General features: G+C 40.3%; 1 protein-coding gene across 2 annotated transcripts in view; it reads right to left on the bottom strand.

Annotated features, from left to right (window-relative positions):
• The window catches only part of LOC310951139 (acetyl-coenzyme A synthetase, cytoplasmic-like), a 46,020-nt gene that overhangs the window by 5,358 nt on the left and 19,115 nt on the right, over window positions 1-21,547 (bottom strand). The window contains exons 6-18 of one of the 2 annotated variants that reach the window (XM_083919254.1): window positions 20,664-20,739; window positions 19,332-19,443; window positions 18,000-18,047; window positions 12,304-12,441; window positions 11,974-12,144; window positions 8,755-8,888; window positions 8,520-8,652; window positions 5,541-5,597; window positions 3,194-3,274; window positions 2,998-3,106; window positions 2,116-2,184; window positions 401-577; window positions 188-262 (exon numbers count right to left, since the gene is read on the bottom strand). In XM_083919254.1, the coding sequence (XP_083775380.1) occupies window positions 188-262; window positions 401-577; window positions 2,116-2,184; window positions 2,998-3,106; window positions 3,194-3,274; window positions 5,541-5,597; window positions 8,520-8,652; window positions 8,755-8,888; window positions 11,974-12,144; window positions 12,304-12,441; window positions 18,000-18,047; window positions 19,332-19,443; window positions 20,664-20,739 (1,380 nt within the window). The remainder of the gene's footprint in view (window positions 1-187; window positions 263-400; window positions 578-2,115; window positions 2,185-2,997; window positions 3,107-3,193; window positions 3,275-5,540; window positions 5,598-8,519; window positions 8,653-8,754; window positions 8,889-11,973; window positions 12,145-12,303; window positions 12,442-17,999; window positions 18,048-19,331; window positions 19,444-20,663; window positions 20,740-21,547) is intronic. The other variant, XM_083919255.1, reaches the window with a different exon arrangement.

Raw genomic sequence — 21,547 nt, 5'->3', positions numbered from 1 at the left:
TGGCAGTTTTTCAATTCTTTTATTAGATAGGACAGACAGGAAATGGGGTGAGAGAGAGAGGGGGAGACATGCAGCAAAGGGCCGCAGGTCTGAGTCGAACCCGCAGCCGCTGCCTCGACGACCTTCAGCCTCTTTACATGGGGCGACGGCTCTAACCACACATTTTCTGTAACTTTGGTAACTTTACCAGATCGGGTCTTGGGGAGTCCTGGAGCGTTCTGGATGTAGTCTGGTGTAGCGATGGCACCGATCTTCTCCCGCACTGTGAACACCAAACACAGATCACGTCACAGTCCGACCGGGAAAACCAGATTAAACTACTTTTCTGCTAATTTTCAGGTTCATAGTTTCTTCAGTTTCATTCAGAGCACGTTTCCCTAACTGAGCCTTCTTCACCAACCTTGTTTCCTGAGCTCTGCCTCCAGCGTGCGGTTGTACGTCGCTCCGTCAGTCAGAGTGACGAAGCAGTAGAGGCTCTCTCCTTTGACAGGATGAGGTCGGCCCACCACGGCGGCCTCGGCGACGGCCTCATGCTCCACCAGAGCCGACTCCACCTCGGCTGTGCTCAGCAGGTGACCTGGAGGGAAGAGCGAGGGTGGTTTACAGATCTTTTCAAACTATTATTCTCTACATTGGATACTATGATTTCAAATGCATCATGGAGGAACAACTTATGAGGAGCATTTATGAAGACATTTTTAATAAAATAACATATTTGTAATATAACACTACCTGCTCAGATCTGACAAAGTACAAACACATACATATTTATACTAAACTAGTAACCTGTCTTTGGCACTGTATGTATTTAGATCAGACCTTACTGTTATCTCAACTGTTTCGATTCTCTTATTCTTTTGTACTCTACCAACTTTGTTCTTTGTTACTACTGCATGGCAGTTTTTCCTCAGGATAAAAAAAAGTTTCATCTCATCTCATATGACACTTGAAGCAGTTCTTCCCTTTCTGGCATGTCTCACAGCACTTAGTAAAAATGTGACCATGATCAGCTCCTCCTCCCTCCAAAGTCCCACCTTCTTCCCCCTCCTGACCTCTCCTCCCCTGACGCGTGCGCTGAGAAAGTGAGCAGCTCAAGTGAAACGGCTGGTTTGTTTACACTAGCGCTGCCGTTAGCGCTGATGCTAATGCTAATCTACCTTGCACAAATACCATAGTATTACAGAAGTATAGTAAGTGGTAAGTGATAGCATCTGGATGCTGCGTTATCACTGTAATGCTGCGTTCTAGGATCAGTCAAAGCAAAGGTTCCTGTCCAGCAGAAACTCCTCCACCATCTCATCTCTTTTTAGCTCCAGATGAAGCTGTATCAGCCTCCTCCATCTCTGGAAAGCAGTGTCAATGGTGACTGGTGTCTCGCCTCTTCAACCATCAGTTCTTCGCCGTTCCTCGCTCTCTCTCACAGACCGCTCCGTCACTCTGTCGCTCTCTCTCACAAACCGCTCTGTCGCTCTCTCTCACAGACAGCTCTGTCGCTCTCTCTCACAGACCGCTCTGTCGCGCTCTCTCAGACCGCTCTGTCGCTCTCTCTCACATACAGCTCTGTCGCTCTGCAGAGAGGCGCCACGCAAGCGGTGGCAGGCGACAGGTAGGGACGCTGTAACGATGACAGGCAGGAAGCTCGGCCAATCATTTTATTAGGGCCGAATAAAATGACTGGTCAGACTTTTATCAAAAATATACGACAGTTGAATATTGATGAGTTTCAACACCTGGTGGATTTATTTTATATTTAAGCGTGTCATACTCCTATTAGGAGCATTTTAACATGACTAAAGAAAAGTGTAAACATGCCAGAAGGGGAAAAATGCTTCTGTATTAAATTACTATTATTACTGATCTGTATTAAAAATAGAATGTCTGTGTTCTCTGTGTGTTTGCCTGTGTTGGGTTAACGGTGCCTGGGAGATGTGAGTCTGAACACAAAGTAGATGAAATGAGAGAATAGGTTTTCTTGAGCAGCGGGATTTATGAGATGTACCGCAGCAGCCACCAGGGATCCAGATGATTTGGCTTTACTTTTAGGGAGCCGTCACGCCGCTCATCGTATCCGGTCTGTGCTTTGATTGAATTTCGGTCAATTTAAATCAGTCTTACCGGAGACGTTCAGCATGTCGTCTATCCTCCCCGTTATCCAATAGTAGCCGTCCTTGTCTCTACGGCAGCCTGTACAGTAAAAAACGTTTAAATACGTGTTTTGAACATAAAGTTTCCAACACAACTGAGCAAGTGGTTTATTATTAAACCTGAGACGTGATGTGACACCAGGAAAATCATCATTTAATCCATTTAGAGATTTTGTTCTATTTATCTTCTGTATATTGTCTTCTTTCAGACTATGAAGAAAATATTTGTGTTACTTCACTTTGTCTGTTTGTGTCCGTAGATTTCTCCTTAATTCACCAGAAGTTAACGTCAGATAATGCCTCATTTGCATATTAAGTAATGAAGTGGGGAAGTTTCATGGTGATATCTGTTAGTTCATATTTTTGACTCTATTCACCTCAAGTGTCTCCAAATGCGTGAATGTGTTGAAATGTTTTTAAATCTGCACTTCAGCAGCACTTACACACACCAAACTTTACACTTTTATTAGCGATATATTCTGAAGGTTTCTACATTCACAGCCACATTTATGCAACATTTATTCATTAAAAACATGCAGATTTTTTAAAGGCTGTATTTTCTGATTTATGGAGTGATAAAAGAGATATCTGTAAAAACCTTTGACTCTAATATGTCAACAAAATATTCACACCTATGTTCTGGAAATGAAATATAAAAAATAATTGTCCAACGGTGATGGCTATTATTAATTTTAGCCCCTATTCACCTGTGGTGTCAGCCACAGCCAAAAATTGGATAACTAGAAAGTAAATGATAAAAAATAATAGAGATTAAATCTATTAATTCACATCTAAAAAGATGTTGGAAAAACATTTTTTTAATAATAAAGGAAGAAAAAAAGGTGTCTCTCACCATCTCCTGTGACGTAGTATCCAGGAAACTTCTTGAAGTAGGTGGTTTCAAACCTCTGCTGGTTTCCGTACACTGTCCTCATCACACCTGGCCAAGGCTGTTTGAACACCTGTGGGAAGGAAGAACAACACACGTGACGAGTCTGAAAAACATAAATCAAGAGGTCGTTTGAAGACGTGGTGATGATGATCCTCACCAGGTAACCTTCACTCGGACCCTCCAGCTCCTCTCCTGACTCGTTCAAGATGGCAGGTACCACCCCGAAGAACGGGAACGTCTGCAGGACAGGAAAAGAGCGGGTAACGCTAATTAGTTTCAAACGCATTCTTCATGTCAGAAAAAGATGTGAACAGACTTTAATTCATGCAATACTGAAATATGGAGTTGGAGCATTGAACAGTTTTAGGATTTTGTGGTTGGGGCCTTAAATCACGGCTTGCTGATGTCACTGGAGCCACAGAGGCAGAAAGCCCAGCCCACAGGGAACAACTTTACAAGCTGCAGAGTCCAAAAACTGACCTTTTATGAAGATAAAAATACAAAGTCTACTGAAATGCTGTGATCCGTTGAAACAAATATTTTCGTTTGGCCACAAAGAGACTGACCACAGACCACAGAGAGACACAAAACAACTACAAAGAGACACTAAATGACCACAGGGAGACACAAAACTTCAAAGAGACACTTTATGACCACAAAGAGAAAAAAAACTACAAAAAGACACTTAATGACCACAGAGAGAAAAAAAACAACTACAAAGTGACACTTAATGACCACAGAGAGAAAAAACAACTACAAAGAGACACTTAATGACCACAAAGAGACACAAAACAACTACAAAGAGACACTTAATGACCACAGAGAGACACAAAACAACAACAAAGAGAAAAAACAACTAAAAAGAGACACTTAATGACCACAGAGAGAAAAAACAAATACAAAGAGACACTTAATGACCACAAAGAGACACAAAACAACCACAAAGGGACACAAAACAACCACAGAGAGACACAAAACGACCACAAAGAGAAAAAACAACTAAAAAGAGACACTTAATGACCACAAAGAGAAAAAACAACTACAAAGAGACACTTAATGACCACAAAGAGACACAAAACAACTACAAAGAGACACAAAACCACCACAAAGGGACACAAAACAACCACAGAGAGACACAAAACAACTACAAAGAGACATAAAATGAAAATACAGGTGTTAATGCTAACACAGAATGGGGATTATCATTAACGCACTATTGGACTTTAGCTTCATGATGGCAAGAAAAATAACTCCCATAGCTGCATAAATGCCACAACTATGAGGTAAATAATGAGCACTTAGTCTGTTAGATGTTACTGTTCTTTTGTATCGTTGTAATGTTTACTCATTTACAACAAAAAAAAAAATTGCCTCATGAGTCGCGTTTCCGTTTAGGGAAAATGTGGCAGCTGGGAAAGTTTCAGGACACGCCCCGGTGCCCACGGCATGTCTTCATTACATAAAAGGACCCCAGGGGGAATCATCAGATTCCGGAGGTGACGTTATCCCTCTGAATGAGTTTCCTAAACTAGTAACCTGTCTTTGGCACTGTATGTATTTAGATCAGACCTTACTGTTATCTCAACTGTTTCGATTCTCTTATTCTTTTGTACTCTACCAACTTTGTTCTTTGTTACTACTGCATGGCAGTTTTTCCTCAGGATAAAAAAAAGTTTCATCTCATCTCATATGACACTTGAAGCAGTTCTTCCCTTTCTGGCATGTCTCACAGCACTTAGTAAAAATGTGACCATGATCAGCTCCTCCTCCCTCCAAAGTCCCACCCTCTTCCCCCTCCTGACCTCTCCTCCCCTGACGCGTGCGCTGACAAAGTGAGCAGCTCAAGTGAAACGGCTGGTTTGTCACATATGTGATGTCACATATGTGGCACATTTAACAAGTGAGACGCACCAAATGTAAACTTCAAGGAAGGAGACGTCCAGATGGTTTTCTTCTGCTGCTCCATCTTTTCTCTCTACTTCACCATCTTACAGCGCGTGTTGTTGTGGCGTCGAGTGCTACCTATGTCACATCTCGCTTAGAGTTATATTCAATCAGCAACCAGTTTTTTTTTTAGGGGAGAAAAAATGCTCTTCGACAGGGCCAAAAAAAGCCCGGTCAAACGGCCTTTAGAAGCGCCTCACAGTCAAATTTGGGGCGTTTCGATGAGGGAGACCCTTTATACTGGGGATTTTAGTCTATTGGAACGCGTCTATGTACAGTATGAGTTGTGAATATAAATATATTACAGCCCATACTGATATTTCACAGACTATTAGATCTGCATTTAACTAAATTAATAAATAAAAAACTAAACTAAACTAAAATAATTTGCATAAACCGACCTTATTCAAGCCCAAGGGAATTTAGAGAATTACACTGTGTCTGGTTTGGGGTTCAGGCAGAGATTTAAAGCTCTTGTTGAAGCTCTGTAGATTTTTTTTTTTTAAAATGCACTAAATAATAAATATTGAGTGTGTTTAATTGTTACATCATTTACTCACAGCAGATCCAGGTTTCATGGGTGTAGCTGCAGGTAGAGGAGTCAACACATGTCCACCCTGAAAGACACAAAACATCCAGTTAAAAAATTTTTTTTTCATCCCATACTGGTGTGATTCAACTAGCAGGGGGCAGCAGCATAAAGAAAAATAGACTAGGGAATGCTTGTGTCCATGAGTACAAAGCTGGAGGTCAGTGCTCAACTTGACCCATTCATCTGTAAACCACAGACAAAGCCAGAGACCTTGGTAAATTTATCAGCAAGACCAGAGAGATGGTGATAGATTTCAGGAAGAAGAGGAAGACGGCTTTCCAACCTCTGTGCATTCTGCGAAAGGATGTGGAGGCGGTGGAGGATTACAAGTACCTGGGTGTTACCATCAACCACAGACTGGACTGGAGATCTAACACTGAAGCTGTTTACAAGAAGGGGATGAGCAGACTTTACTTTCTGAGGAAGCTGAGATCCTTCAACGTGTGCAGCAAGATGTTGGAGATCTTTTATCAGTCTGTGGTTGCCAGTGTACTTTTCTTTGCTGTGGTTTGTTGGGGAAGCAGCATTGGCGCCAGCGTCACCAACAGACTCAACCAACTGATTAGGAAGGGATCAGGACACTCTGGAGGCTGTGGTGGAGAGGAGGACACTGACAAAACTGTTATCCATCATGGATAATCCTATCCACCCTCTCCAACTCACACTGGTCAGACAGTGGAGCACCTTCTCCAGAAGGCTGCTTCAGCTTCGCTGTCGTAGCAACAGATACAGGAAATCTTTCCTGCCACAATCCATCACTTTTTATAATAACTCTCTCACCTCTGCCTGACAGAGAACTCTGCTCTCTCTACTGTTTTGTTGTATATATCATTATTGCTATTATTGTTATAGTATATTTTGCATCTTTTGTTGTATATATTATTAATGTTTATTGTTTATAGCACACTGTGCACTGTATAGATACACTATGTATATATTTGATTCTATTTATGTTATGTACAAATTGTTTATTTGCTGACCCACTATGCTGTTAAAATAATTTCCCAGTCTGGGATCATTAAAGTAATTCTATTCTATTCTAAAGGTCTCTGGCTGGTATGGACTCCAATATGAATTTTAACAGCCATATAAAGACCATTACCAAATCTGCATATTAATACTTAAAAAAAAGCAAGAATCAAGGGATTTCTGTTCAAACAAGACACAGAACAACTTGTTCATGCATATAAAAGAATAAAAATATTATTCATATGGACATGAATCCACATCTCATTCACTGGTACCGTTTCTTCCTTACTAACAGGCAACAACTGCTTTGGGTCAATAACACCCATTGCCCCATGGTCAAAACCAGCTGTAGCGCCCCACAAGGACATGTAGGATCTCCTGTGCACACCGGTGCAGACAGATGGCCGTCCTCCACAGAGCTGGGTCTGTCCGACGTTCCTGCCCCCAATGGGGGAATTGGTGGGTCTATGTAAATCATAAATAAGTCAAAGTGGCATAAAATTGAATTGAACATCAATGACTGTGTTCCCAGTGCACCCAACCAACACATTATCAAGTTTTCTTATGAAACTGCACTGGTAGCACTGATGAAGGGTGGGAGGGGGCTGACCCCTATCTGGAAATGGTGGATGACATGGTTGAGCGGTGAACCAAAACGCCCTCATTCTCAATACACACAAAATGGAGGAGATGCTTTTTGGCCCCTCGCATGATTGCCACACTACACCAATTACCATTCGCAACCAAACCATAAAACAAAAATCATTCTTCAAATACCTTGGAGTGTACATTACCGGGGCCCTGTCCTGGACCCAGTCTGTGGACTACATCTGCAGCAAGGTGCAGCAGAGGATCCACTTTTTAAGGAGGCTCAGGTCATTTGGAGCTAGCAGCAAAATCCTGTCTCTTTTCTATATGGCAACAGTTCAAAGCATCCTGCAGTACACAGGCTCCGTACTTTGGGCTTTCAGCTCAACTGAGAGCCAGGATTCTTAGGCTCCTGGGAATCTGCTCTAATTGGTGGACCACTCCGTAGAGAGCACTTTTATTGAAGGCAACAACAGGCACACAGTCAGATTTGCTGACAAAATCACTCTGGACCCTTCCCATGTGTTGCACAGGGAATACCAGCTCCTGACCTCTAGGAGGCGCTATAGGTTTCCTGAATGCAGGAAGAACAAATACAAACATTCATTTGTTCCCTTGTCCATATCAATGCTGAGTTAGCACAGTAAGGCAAAGAAGGGACAGATTTCCCCAGATTATTTATGCCCCCCCCCATCATATTTATTATTCATAGTTGTTTATATTTTTTATTGATGTTGTCTGATGTCTTCGTGTATAATTGTAGGATGCAAGACAAATTTCTGTCCGAACGAACAATAAAGTGTTATCTTATCTAATCTTATCTGCAAAGGATATATTTTAAAATTCTGTAACTGACTGAATGGTCTGGGTCCAAAATCCATCTCTGAGCTGCTTGTCGGATATGAAGCCCCCAGACTCCTCAGGTCTTCAGGGACACGTTTACTCCCAGGGTCAGAACTAAAAAGGCTGAAGCAGCGTTCAGTTTTTATGCTCCACACCTGTGGAACAAGCTCCCTGAACACCTGAGGTGTACACTGTCAGCTCTTTTAAATCAGGCCCAAAAACACTGTTGGTCACTGCAGCTTTCCCATGACCCAACATGCAGCTAATCTCAACATTCTAATCTTAACTTTCTAAACGTTTAAATCTTAACCCTTTTATTTGCGTTTTTAAGAACGTTTTATTGTTTTAGTGATTTTGTTTTACAATTTGTGTATTTGTCTTATCGTTTATTTTATCAGTTTATCATTGATTATTCTGCTGTCTTTTTACAATATTATTCTTTAATTCTATCTATTTTTTCTGTAAAGCACTATGAATTGCTCCCTGTACGAATGGTGCTATATGAATAAATTTGTCTTGCCATGAGGAAACGATGATATAGACTTACAGTTTCTGTCTGCCAGAAGGTGTCGACAATGGGACATCTCTTCTCTCCCACCACCGTGTAGTACCACTGCCAGGCTTCTGGGTTGATGGGCTCTCCCACCGTGCCCAAAACCTTCAGAGACTCTCGTTTATACCTGCAGAGAGAACGTCATTTACCAGAGAAACCAGAAAAAACTCACCCTTACATCTGAAAAACATCACTGTTGGTCAGCCTGTAATGTTTGGAGAAGACTCACTTCTGCACTGGCTCTTTACCGTACTTCATCAGCAGTCTGATGGCGGTCGGAGCCGTGTAGAACTTGGACACGTGGTATTTGTCCACGATCTCCCACATACGGCTCACATCTGGGTACGTGGGCAGGCCCTCGAACTGAAACACAAACAACAGAAACAGTAAAACGACACTTTTCAGACTCATTCATGTCTTTTCAACTCACTGGCTCTCATTTATCAAACGAACGTACAGCAGAAAAACGTGCGTACGACCATTTCCAAGCAAACTTTGGCATTTATCAATTTGGACGTGAGCGGGAGCTACGATCCAATCTCACGTCTGGTCTGAGATTGTGTACGCACATTTGAGCCTGTGTATTTGCGGTGCAGCATAGCAAAATCTGACTGAAAATAATGAACAAACCTCAGCTGTCATTAAGCATAAGCAGTCACATATTAAGAACAGATCAAAACGGATTCCTAAAACAAATAACATTTTTTTAATTGTGGTTGGAGCAATTGATCGTACTCATGTGTGTCTGAAGGCACCATCCATGAATGATTACGCATTCATCAATCGCAAAAACTACCACTCGATAAATGTACAGGTGATTTGTGACGCCAAGCTATCGCTTTTAAACGTGGTGGCCAGATGGCCAGGGACACACGCGATTCTTTTATAATTCAAAACAGCTCGGCTGCAGCCCCCCGCGACCCCGACAGGGACACGCGGTTCAAGATGAATTAATGAATGAATGGGTTGGCGCGCGGCTGCAGCAAGGCGCACTGCAGAGCCAAAGTCATCTCCTCGGTTAGTGGCTACCCTCGATAAATTGCATTAAATCAAACAAGGTATCAGATGATTAACATCTTGGTATGGTTCTTCTAGGTGACAAAGGTCTAACGGAATACCTAATGGCAAACCCCGCTACAGAGCAGGAGCGCAGGTTCAACAGTGTGCACATATGCACACAGGTCACAGTGGAGCGCTGCTTCGGGTTGACTGCCTCCATTATTCTTTTCCCTATAGCGTTTTTATGGGCCCCTTTTATTCCACTCTTAAGACTGACAAAAAGCACATCTTTATTTTGCTCCATCTCGGATGTCAGGTTGCCGATCTCTGTGTCGGAAAAGTTTCTTTTCGAACCAGTGTTTCTTCTCTATATATTTATCTATCTCAGTGATAAGGGGTCATTTTTTCTCTCTTTATTTATGCACCTTTTTTCCGATTTGCTAAATTAGGTGAATACTGGCCTGATGGTGGTGCTATAACAACCCACTTTACATTTTGGGCTGTAGCTTTCGAACCGTATGTTTGAAAAAAAAAATCATCCAGTCCGTCAATTTAAGCCACTAAATTGATTTACTGACATTTTAATTGTACCACAAGCTTGTTTTCTCCCAGCTACTTCTAAATATTTTGAGCAATCGTCTAATGGACCAGGTCCGATAGAGATTTTAGATGTTCCATACAGTTTCACTATAGCTGCCCTCAAAGGTTACTGGAATGCTGTCATTCATTGTAAACAAGTCTTTTGGTCCGACCACAAAGGGACACTAAAGGACCACAAAGAGACACAAAACGACCACAAAGAGACACTTAATGACCACAAAAAGACACAAAACGACCACAAAGAGACGCTTAATGACCCCAAAGAGACGCTTAATGACCACAAAGAGACCCAAAACAACCACAAAGAGACACAAAACGACCCCAAAGAGACACTTAATGACCCCAAAGAGACACTTAATGACCACAAAGAGAGACTTAATGACCCCAAAGAGAGACTTAATGACCCCAAAGAGAGACTTAATGACCCCAAAGAGAGACTTAATGACCCCAAAGAGGGACTTAATGACCCCAAAGAGGGACTTAATGACCACAAAGAGACGCTTAATGACTACAAAGAGACACTAAACAACGACAAAGAGACATAAAACAACAACAGAGACACAAAACAACCCCAAAGACACACTTAATGATCACAAAGAGACAGAAAAAAACACAAAGAAACACACTTCATGATCACAAGGAGACACTTAATTACCACAAAGAGACACAAAACAACCACAAAGAGACACACTTAATGACCCCAAAGAGACACAAAACAACCACAAAGAGACACAAAACAACCACAAAGAGACACAAAACAATCACAAAGACACACTTAATGACCACAAAGAGACACTTAATGACCACAAAGAGCCACAAAACAACCACAGAGACACACCTAATGACAACAAAGACACACTTAATGACCACAAAGAGACGCAAAATGACAATAAAGAGACACTAAACAACCACAAAGAGACACTTAACAAACACAGAGACACAAAACAACCACAAAGAGACACAAAACAACCACAAAGATACACTTAATGACCACAAAGACACAAAACAACCACAAAGACACACTTAATGACCACAAACAGACTATAAACAACCACAGAGAGACACACCTAATGACCACAAAGAGACACTTAATGACCACAAAGAGACACATAATGACCACAAAGAGACACATAATGACCACAAAGAGACACAAAACGACCACAAAGAGACACTAAACAACCACAAAGACACACTTAATGACCACAAAGAGACACTTAATGACCACAAAGAGACACAAAACAACCACAAAGACACATTTAATGACCACCAAGACACACTTAATGTCCACACAAAGAGACAGAAAACAACCAGAAAGAGACACTTAATGACCACAAAGAGACTTAATGACCAAAAAGAGACACTTAATGACCACAAAGAGACACAAAAACAACCACAAAGACACACTTAATGACCACAAAGACACTTAATGACCACAAAGAGACACTTAACGACCACAAAGACACACTTAATGACAACAAAGAGACACTAAACAACCACAAAGAGACACACCTAATGACAACAAAGACACACTTAATGACCACAAAGAGACACTTAATGACCACAAAGAGACACTAAACAACCACAAAGAGACACTTAATGACCACAAAGAGACAAAATCATCAAAGTCTTTGTCTTGGTCTTGATATAAAAATAAAATAGCGATTTCCAGTTTGTTGTGCTTATTAAATGTTCTATACATAATAAAATAAATATATAATTGATAGGACGGAAGCATTTAAATTACTTTACTGATCAGTTTTCTTTAGTCGCAGATGAAACTGTCACTCACAACAGAGCATTTGTATAAACAGGAAGTTGCACCACCCCCCGTCCCTCAGCCGACACTCACCAGGACACTGGTGGCTCCATTAGCCAGTGGGCCGTATGTGATGTAGGAGTGTCCGGTGATCCAACCGATGTCCGCCGTGCACCAGTAGACGTCATCAGGCTGGTGGTCAAACACCAGTTTGAAGGTGGTGGCGGTATAGAGCATGTAGCCGCTGACTGTGTGGAGAACTCCCTGAGAGGAGGAGGGGCAGTAATGACTTAAACGTGACATCATATAAAAATTACAATGTTTCAAAGGTTTAGAAGAAATGTGGATTCTGTAAGAAGGAAGGAAGGTCTGTACAACCACTATAAAGTCTCTTCAAAATTCAATGAGTCAGCGTATTTGTACCTTTGGTTTGCCGGTTGAGCCGCTGGTGTAGAGGATAAAGAGAGGATCTTCAGACTCGCACCACTCCGGTTCACACTCGTTCGACACTCCACGGACCACAGAGTGCCAACATAGGTCCACCTCTGGGTTCCACGGGACCTGGTCACACACACACACACGCACACACTCTCTAAGTTATTAATAAAAAACGGTCACTGAACATTGTAAATGCATCGAAAACACAGAACAAAAGTGAAATAAAGTTAGTTTGACAAACCAGTTAAGAGACGAGTGCAAAACAGGGGAAAACTAAAGAATAAAGCAAGAAAGTTACAAACAAAGTTATGTTTTCTTCAAATTGACTTCCTGTGTGTCAGATGTCTCTCACATCTGAGGTCAAATAAGATGAAATCAAAAACCAAAACATGAAGTAAAAGGCCAGAGAGTCAAGGTGAAAAAGTGTATCTCCTTTGTACGGGAAATTATTGTAAAATGTACATTCTGATTATGAGCAGATGAGCGCAGGCAGGGTCCAGTCAGTAAATGGCTATCCCAGTTCTTTGATTGACCTACGCCGTCCACCGTTGCTACAGTTACGCTTACAGCCACGCTTACAGCCAAACTACATGGGAAATGGGCGTGCATCAACTTTTAAAAGTAGTTTCCAGGATGACAACCAGGTATCAGCATCTCTCTACAGTTTTTACATTAAAAAAAAACAAATATACAAATTAACTTCCTGTTTTTCATTAATGTTCATGTTCTTTGTCAGTTGAGATAATTTGCACGTTCATTTGTGATGTTGACGGTTTAGTCAAACTTTTCAACCCAAACAGCTTAATTTGCTTCGTCGTCTCTTAAAACACGCAGAGAGAGAGAGATAGAGAGAGAAAGAGAGACAGATAGAGAGATAGAGAGCAATATATGTTAAAGATGCTTTTATTTTAGGGTGCATGTTTTGCTGTTTGCGTCTCCTATTTTATGTGCGTTAAACCCAGCCCCCACCACAGCGACTGCCTGGTTGATCCAATCAGGAAGTGCCAAAAACGTCAGTTCTCCTCGGAGGTAAATGTCAGCCAGATGGACGTATCTCCCTCCCCCCAACGTCACATACATGCCCTTTTTTGGTAAGAGGAAATGAGGAGGAGTCAAAGTCTGACAAGATGGAGGCTCCAGTAGGCGAGGACGATTGGATCAAGTTGAGAGAACGGGCCCGGATGGAGAGGCTACGGCCATTTTTTATACAGTCTATAGTTAAAACATGTTCCTTAAAACAGATTGGATGTTTTTTTTTTTTTTACCGCAGAGAGAGTCTGAAAGTAAGTGGTGGTAGAGGGTTGGAGTAATCAACCTAAAACAAAAAACTAAAGCACGGAGGGAGTGCAATTAAAAGATCATTTAGAGATATTCACAGATAATTATGAGAGCAGCGCCAATATTTAGTTTTACAGCTGTTTTAAATTTGGACCCTGATTGTAGGAGATAATATGTTGTATGTGTTCACTTTGCCTCTCGGGGCTTTCGTATTATAAAGTTTAAAAAATAATGAATAAAACGTGGTTTCAAAGCCTGAAAATCTTTGTACTAACAGTTTAAAGAGAATCACGGTCAACATCAGGAGAGATGAGATTTAGGTTAAAGACAAAGAGAAAAGATACAGATGGAAAGATTTGGTCATAAAATAAATCATGACTCCACAAAACCTTTTCCAATTATTTAAAGTGTTTTGCATCGATCTCATTTGCCAAAGACAAAATTAGTTCCTTTCAAGCCGTAAATCGACCGGATGTCCACTCGACATTTGTCTACTGTTCTCTTGATCAGAGAGGTCTAAAATAGGTGTACAACTGCAACACAGAGAGTTCACAACAGACACAAAGAGAGAAAAACTGTGTTAATACAGATTCCACACTGACAGAGAATTCACATTTTATTCCAGCGAGTTTGGACTCTCCAGAAAAACATCTGAGAACATCTGTTATGGTGCAATTTTGTCTCTGTAAACTTACTTCCTTCTTATTTCTATATTTGTCTATTTTTCACATCTTCATTTGAGTTTTAGGATGCTTTCACACCTGATCTGTTTGCTCCGTTTAAACAGAACCCTGCAGCGTTTCACCTGGACAGTCTGGTAGGTTTTGCGTGCTGAGAGAATTCATCTGATTCACTTCACAGCCAAATATAGGAAGTGAACCTACAAACAGTTAATTCTGTTTATTTATCAGTTAATCAATCAATGTGTAAATTATTAAAGTGGATATATTTTCACGAAATGGTCAAATTCATCGAATTTGTCAAATTTGGAAAATTCAGTTTGTAGCCAAACTCTCGCGGTAACACGCGAAAATTCCAATACCATTATTATTATAATATGGATGAAATACAGAATGATAAGCCATAATACTTTATTGATAAACTAAGAACTATAATTAAAGTTAGATATAAGGCCACAGAAGCTGCATCGTTGCCTTAGCTTAAATTAGCTTAGCTAGAATCTTTCAAACAACAATAAGCCATGAAATCCAGCACTTCTGAACATAACCTACTACAAACAGCAACTGTCAGACCCGTCAAAAGAACTGTAACCGATGTGTTGTGATAAGTTACTTTGTCAAAGTTGGAGAAATGTAAATTAGGCACCACGTCCTGATGTTATTTTACCTGTGTGGGTAAATGTCACCTAAGCATTACATTTGCTATTATGGTAGTGTGTCTTTATGGTTGTGTTCCGTTTATTTATTAATGTTGGATTGCTTGAGTACCTTACAACAGCACTGTATAATGGATTTATGTCACCAGTCAGACAGTTTTTAAATTCTTTCAAACCTTCTGTTTAACCTTAAAATATGAATGCTTGTGTAATGTTTCTACATTTATGTAATGGTGTTTAACTAAAATATAACTTGTTACTTTTGTAACCAAATATTGTTTTACGGCCCAATTTATCTTTGTGTTTACAGTAGACGTTCCAAAGGACGCTGACACGGGTGAATTAGCTGTGTGCTCCTCTCTACTCGGAGGCCCCGATCTCCGCGCCGTAAATACTGGAGCTCCAAACAAGTCTGTCAACACATCAGGGACCACACTTCAGTCCTTCACAAGAAAATAACATGCTTTAACAGCTCCAGTATACACCGTAAAAGTTTTCTTATTTTCCATTTTGAATGTAAACCACCACCTGAGCCACTCAGGCTGAGCACCGCCCAAACGTTCTGACTGCTTTCTCTCATCAAGGTCACTTTTGTTTACTAATTAGACATGAAAATGCTCATGCACAAATATGAAATGTCACTTGTAGGATCTTACAGCGTGCTCACACTATCCTTTTGGCCGCGGCCAAAACCGGTTTTTCAGCTAAAGTCTAGTACCTTTAAGTAGTGTGAGCGCACCCGCTCCGCGCTCAACTGGGGCCAGCTGGGCCGCCACGGCCCGCTTGAAATAGGTGGGCTTTAGCGGAGCCGTTTGCACATGTACGAGCACGAGCGTGCGCACGTGTACGAGCACGAGCACGAGCCCTACGGCAGTAGCGTTATGTCCGCCTGTTCGGACATGTAAATAGAAGGACGGACCATGCGCGGACATTTAACAACAACAACAATGGTGGTGAAAGGTTCACGTCGTGTTTACTGCAGATTTGGTCGGATGAAAATATTCAAAAACAGTCGACAAGACGCACAAAAACTCCGAGGTCTATGGAAAGATTTGTAAACAAAGCCACACACACGATCAATGCTGTGACGTGTTACGGCTTGAAGGCGTATGGACAGCAAGAAGTATTGGCCGAGGCCCAGGTAGTGTGAGTACAAACGGGGCTGGGGCGCAGGGGGGGAGAGGGAGGGGGGACAAGTACCCTAAAGTCCGGGTCTCGGTCCGGGAGGATAGTGTGAGCGCGCCCTTAGAGGTGTGTAAATGAATTCTAAAAGCACTAAGAAAAGACCGGAAACTGCTCAAGACCGGACGTGTCTGGATAGGGACCATACCAGCGAACAACCACTGGCGACACAGTGACGGACTGTGGATTAACAGCCATCAGAATCTGACAAAATAACTTATCACAACACATCAGTTACAGTTCTAACTGGTCTGATTGTTGCTGTTTGTAATAGGTTTAGTTCAGAAATGCTGGATTTCATGGCTTATTGTTGTTTGGAAGATTAAAGCTAAACTAATATAATATCTAATATCTAACGTCAATTATAGCTCTTAGTGTTTCAATAAAGTATTATGGGTTGTCATTCTGTATTTTATCCATATAATAATGATAATATAATAATAATACTAATGATGATAATAATAATAATAGGGCGGCACAGTGGTTAGCATTGTCGCCTCACAGCAAGAGGGTTTCTGGTTTGAATCCCGACTGGGGCCCTTCTGTGTGGAGTTTGCATGTTCTCCCCGTGTCTGAGTGGGTTCTTCTCCGGGTTCTCTGGTTTCCTCCCACAGTCCAAAGACGTGCAGGTGTTAGGTTCATTGATGACTCTAAATTGCCCGTAGCTGTGAATGGTTGTCTGTCTCTGTTTGTCTCTATGTGCCCTGTGATAGAATGGCGTCCACGCCCAATGTCAGCTGGGATCGGCTCCAGCCCCCCACGACCCGATAGGGACAAGCGGTTGAAGATGGATGGATAATAATAATAATGGTACCCTGTCACTAACGTTACCTGAATGTTTACTATAGCTATGGCAACAACAAGCTAGCGTTTCATTTTGAACCAAACCAGTCCCAACTCCCAACAGTGAAACCCCTCAGGACCTTAACCATGTGTTGTCACAAGTTCAAATATCAGAGAAGAAGAAGAAATCCCTCTGTGACACAGCAGCGTCCTCACAGCTGCTTTACTGTGGAAATGGGAACTTACGGTCAGAGAATATGAACAAAAAAAGTAGTTTTTTCGTTTTTGTTTTCTAGTGATTTTAGGATTGTTATCATAACTACAAAACGAAAATCGAATAAAACGCTTTGTAATACTCAAAAAGTATTTTAAAATTGAAAATCGAATGACCATGAGATACACGGATATATCGACACTTTCAACCTTAACCTTTTTAACCTATTACATTTAACGTACGTCGCTAACCAAGAACACATAAAATCTCTCTCTCATTCTCATCAGGACCCGCCTTCTCTGTGGAAGAACGAAATGCTCAATAACTCGCTGTCGTGTCAGAGAGGAAAGTGTCGGCGAGTTTCTCTCTGATGTTCTGTCCAACAGCGAGCGCGCATTTCCAACACGTGACCTTTGTTTACGATGTTTGTGGCTTGACGGAAGTGCAAAAGCCAAATAAAAAGTTCACAAACTACAGGTGTGATAGCAATTTCAGATATTATCAAGATAATTATTATGTCCATTTGCTTCGAAATTAGAAAAAAACTTTTTTCATGTTCCCAAATGTATCTGAACAGTCAGAAATCACAGAAATGATGTACAGCTGTTGCTGGGTAAAAACAATAAATCAGCAATTACAAGTTTCTGAAATATCAGATAAAATATATAGAGACTCAGATTTAAATGTGCTAACAATTTGTGAAAGACAACACAATAAATTCCCCTAAAAACAAACTTTTAAAGGATTTCTTTCCTCTTACTTTCTTATTGTTCTTACCCTCCAGCAGTGATATGAAAACTCTACTTGAGGGTGAAATATTCCTTTAAAAAAAGCAAAAACAAAAAGGTGTTATGGGGGTTACATGGAGCGAGGAGGGAATGAAAATACCTGCGGAACAGGACGTGTTTTCTTTACTCTCCCTGTCTGTTTCTCCTGCTGGACGGGAGGGACGGAAAGGAGGAAGAGGAGGAGGAGGAGGAAGGAGAAGTAAATGAAGGAGAGAGTGGTTATATAAAAAACCCAAATTAAAAAGAAAAACAGGGTCACCAACGTCACCACGAGTTGAGGAACAGAGAAGTTTTCAGAGTTTTTCCGAGATTGATTTAAAAATGTAGAAGATCCACAACAAGTCAGTAAAAAGTCTTGTTGGGTGGATTCAAAAGATGAATACCCCTCTCTAACGTTATAAACATAATTAATGTAACAAAACAGATATAAAATGTTACTTAAATCAGGCTGGTTTTACTCTGTCTTTGTCTTAATGTCATTCAATTAAAAAAGACTCAAATCAACAATACGTTTACCATGCAGTGGTGTTCACAATTATTATTATTATTATTAATTTCCTATAAAATCTTCACGATGAAGGTTTATTTAAAAGCTTTTATTGTGAAGCAGCTAAATCAGGAAATGTGTTTTCATCAGCAGTAACTTAATTATTTTATATATAAATATATTTTATGTACTCACTTTCATCAGTGCCTTTTAGATTTATGATATTACTCTGCACTTTGTCCTTTTATAGTGTACGTTTTCAATTTATTTATTGTATATATATATATTACTTATCTTTTGTACTTACTGCATCTTGGGTTGGAGAGCAAAGTTGTAATTTTTTTTAAAATTATTGTTATTTTATATTATACATTTTTAACTTCAAATTCCTCTATTGTAAAATTTGTATTTCTTATATATTTATATGACCTAATTTCTCTGTGTACCTTTTAGATTTTGTGTATTTTTCTGCATCCACTCTGCACAAAACAGCAGGTCAGATTCCTAGTATGTCGACAGTATGTCATTTTGATAGTATACTTGGCAATAAAGTTTCCCCCTTTCTGTTAAACCATCCTTTTCTCTCATCTCCCTAACTCTAAACTTGAGGGAATATCCACAACTTTTACAAATGGAAAACCAAAAAAAAGAGCGAGTCCAGCCGCACCGTGTGGTGGCAAAGCACCGTTAGTGGGATCAATTAGGTGTTGGGTTTTTTTGTCGTTTCGTAGGATTTATTGACAAGAAGAAAAGACAGAATATCATCAGACTTTTTCCCTCAATGTAGACATGAATTTGTGTTTTGCTATGAGATGCAGCAAAGCAATGATATTGTTTCGGGGACGATGTGAACTTAAATTAAACATACATTAGGACAAACCATGATGGAAGGGCATGATATAACGATATAGAATAACGTAGATTTGTTCTTGGTTGATGGTTTACCTGCAGATCAGGGCAGGAGCGTTTGGCGGGAGGAGACCGGGAGCCCAGAGGAGACTCTTCTGCTTCTTTGGAAAGGTGCTTCAGCATAATACACCTCTGCAACGGGAAACCTCTGCACAGAGACACACACATGGTTGTTGAAAGATAATCATACCAAACACATGGTTTCTGTTTGAATCCTGGACCATCGGTTTATCTTTATCCGAACAGGAGCAACCAGTTTAGTTCAGCAGGAGGGAAACTAACAGACAGGGTTAGAGTTTCAGAGTTGATCCATTTCATTGAGTTCAGACGTGCAGCGTTTTCCAAATTAACAAAAAAGTGTGAGATGTTTGTTGATTGGAACAAAACCGTAATGATGCATGTTTGACCCCTGGTTTGATTTTAAAAGAAACGATGTGTATTCCTGGACTAAACAATGTTTTTGCTGATGAATGAATATTTATTTATCACGTTTAAGATTTGAATCTTCAAATGTTATTGCTGTAACTTTATTATGGATGCGAGTGTGCAAATGCGAGAATTATTAGGGCGTTTTTTCTAGAGCTGGACGTGAATATTCAGATATTCACTGAGGAATAAGTCATAGCTATATTTTGCACAGGTGATTATTTATTGCAGATTTAATTTATATACACAGTGCTGTATTGATGTCTTACATTTTTATTGTATTTTTCAAATAAATGTTTGTTACCCATTACGTTTTAACAACCTAAACGATTTTTACTGATTTATTTGGTTTTATTTTTATTCTATTTTTACTTTTATTTTTTATATATTAACATGATATTTGGTAGTTTAATAGTTTTGCATTTTAATATATATACATTTGTTTACATTTTGCTTTTATTACGTTACACAATGACGTACAGTTCCTCAGAATAAAATTAACATACAATCAATCATTTGAGTTTTTGGAGGAAAATTTAACTTTAAAATGAATCAATAAAAAAGCAGCAAGTGATAAAGTATCAAGTGATTTGCATTTTGGTTCACTTGTTCTTTTTTGTCTGTGTGAAAAAAAACAAAAGACGACGAAAAAACTGAACTGATTCGGACCAAAACAAACAAACTGCAAGTGTGAAAACAGCCTTAGATTCAGTTTTAATTTGGACGATGAGCTGTGGACACTGATCTGAGGTAATACCACAATAATAAATAATTATAATGAAAATAAAGTTTCATTCTGCAGTACTGTGTGTACTTCACATTAAAGATACAGAGCTAGAGTAAAGGATGTAGTTGTGATGGTTTAGGAATTATTTCATTTAATTACGGTCCGCACTAATACAGAACTACGTGCGTGTGTGCGTGTGCATGTGTGTTTCTTACTTGTCTCTGCATTTCTGCAGTGCTTCATCAGCTAAGAGCTTCAGGTTGATCAGCTTATCTCCTCGATAGAAACCATCTGAAGGAATGACACAGAAAGACGGATCAACAGCGAGAGACAGAGAGAAGAAAAGACGTCAGATTCATTCATCACGAACTGACAGATTCACAACTGATCCGCTGTCAAAAAAACAAAAACAAATGACCGTTGTTTTGTAGATGCACTTTTCATTGCCACTGTGTGCACAAGATTGCTGGATTACTACTGTATATAATAACTATAATAATTATAACCATTAATACTGAAGGTAGTGCGATCATACGGGCCACCTTAAATCAAACTGCAACTATTCTGTATGGAGAAAGAACTGATAGAGCGCCGCTGTAACACTGAGTCTCCTTATTCCCTCTGGGACTTTTTTTGTAATGGAAACACGGCAAGTGAATGGCCATTTGAGGAAGCGTGGCCAGAAACTTTGAGCGGCCACATTTTACCCTGATGGAAACGCATTGCTCACAAGTCTCTCCACACTTTTACTGCACCTCTTGCAGTTTGACGGGGAGTTGGGAAAGCTTACAAAACGTTATCTACGGTCGTAAAAGTCAACGACGCGCAGTTGAGCTCAGTTTCACAGTTCATTACTTTCTTTACAAGGTAATAAAACTCCAGTGATCCACTTGCAGGACTTCTATGAATGAGAAGTGAGAGAGAGAGAGAGAGAGAGAGAGAGAGAGAGAGAGAGAGATAGAGAGATAGTTAGAAGTATATGTTAAAGATGATTTTATTTTAGGGTTTGCGTGAGAGAGTGAGTGTGTGTGTGTGTGTGTGTGTGTGTGTGTGTGTGTGTGTGTGTGTGTGTGTGTGTGTGTGTGTGTGTGTGTGTGTG

Source organism: Echiichthys vipera (assembly GCF_963691815.1).
Source record: "Echiichthys vipera genome assembly, chromosome: 9".
Classification (NCBI taxonomy): Eukaryota; Metazoa; Chordata; class Actinopteri; order Perciformes; family Trachinidae; genus Echiichthys; species Echiichthys vipera.
Note: the sequence above shows the minus strand (reverse complement) of the source record. Positions and strands in the feature narration are given on the sequence as shown.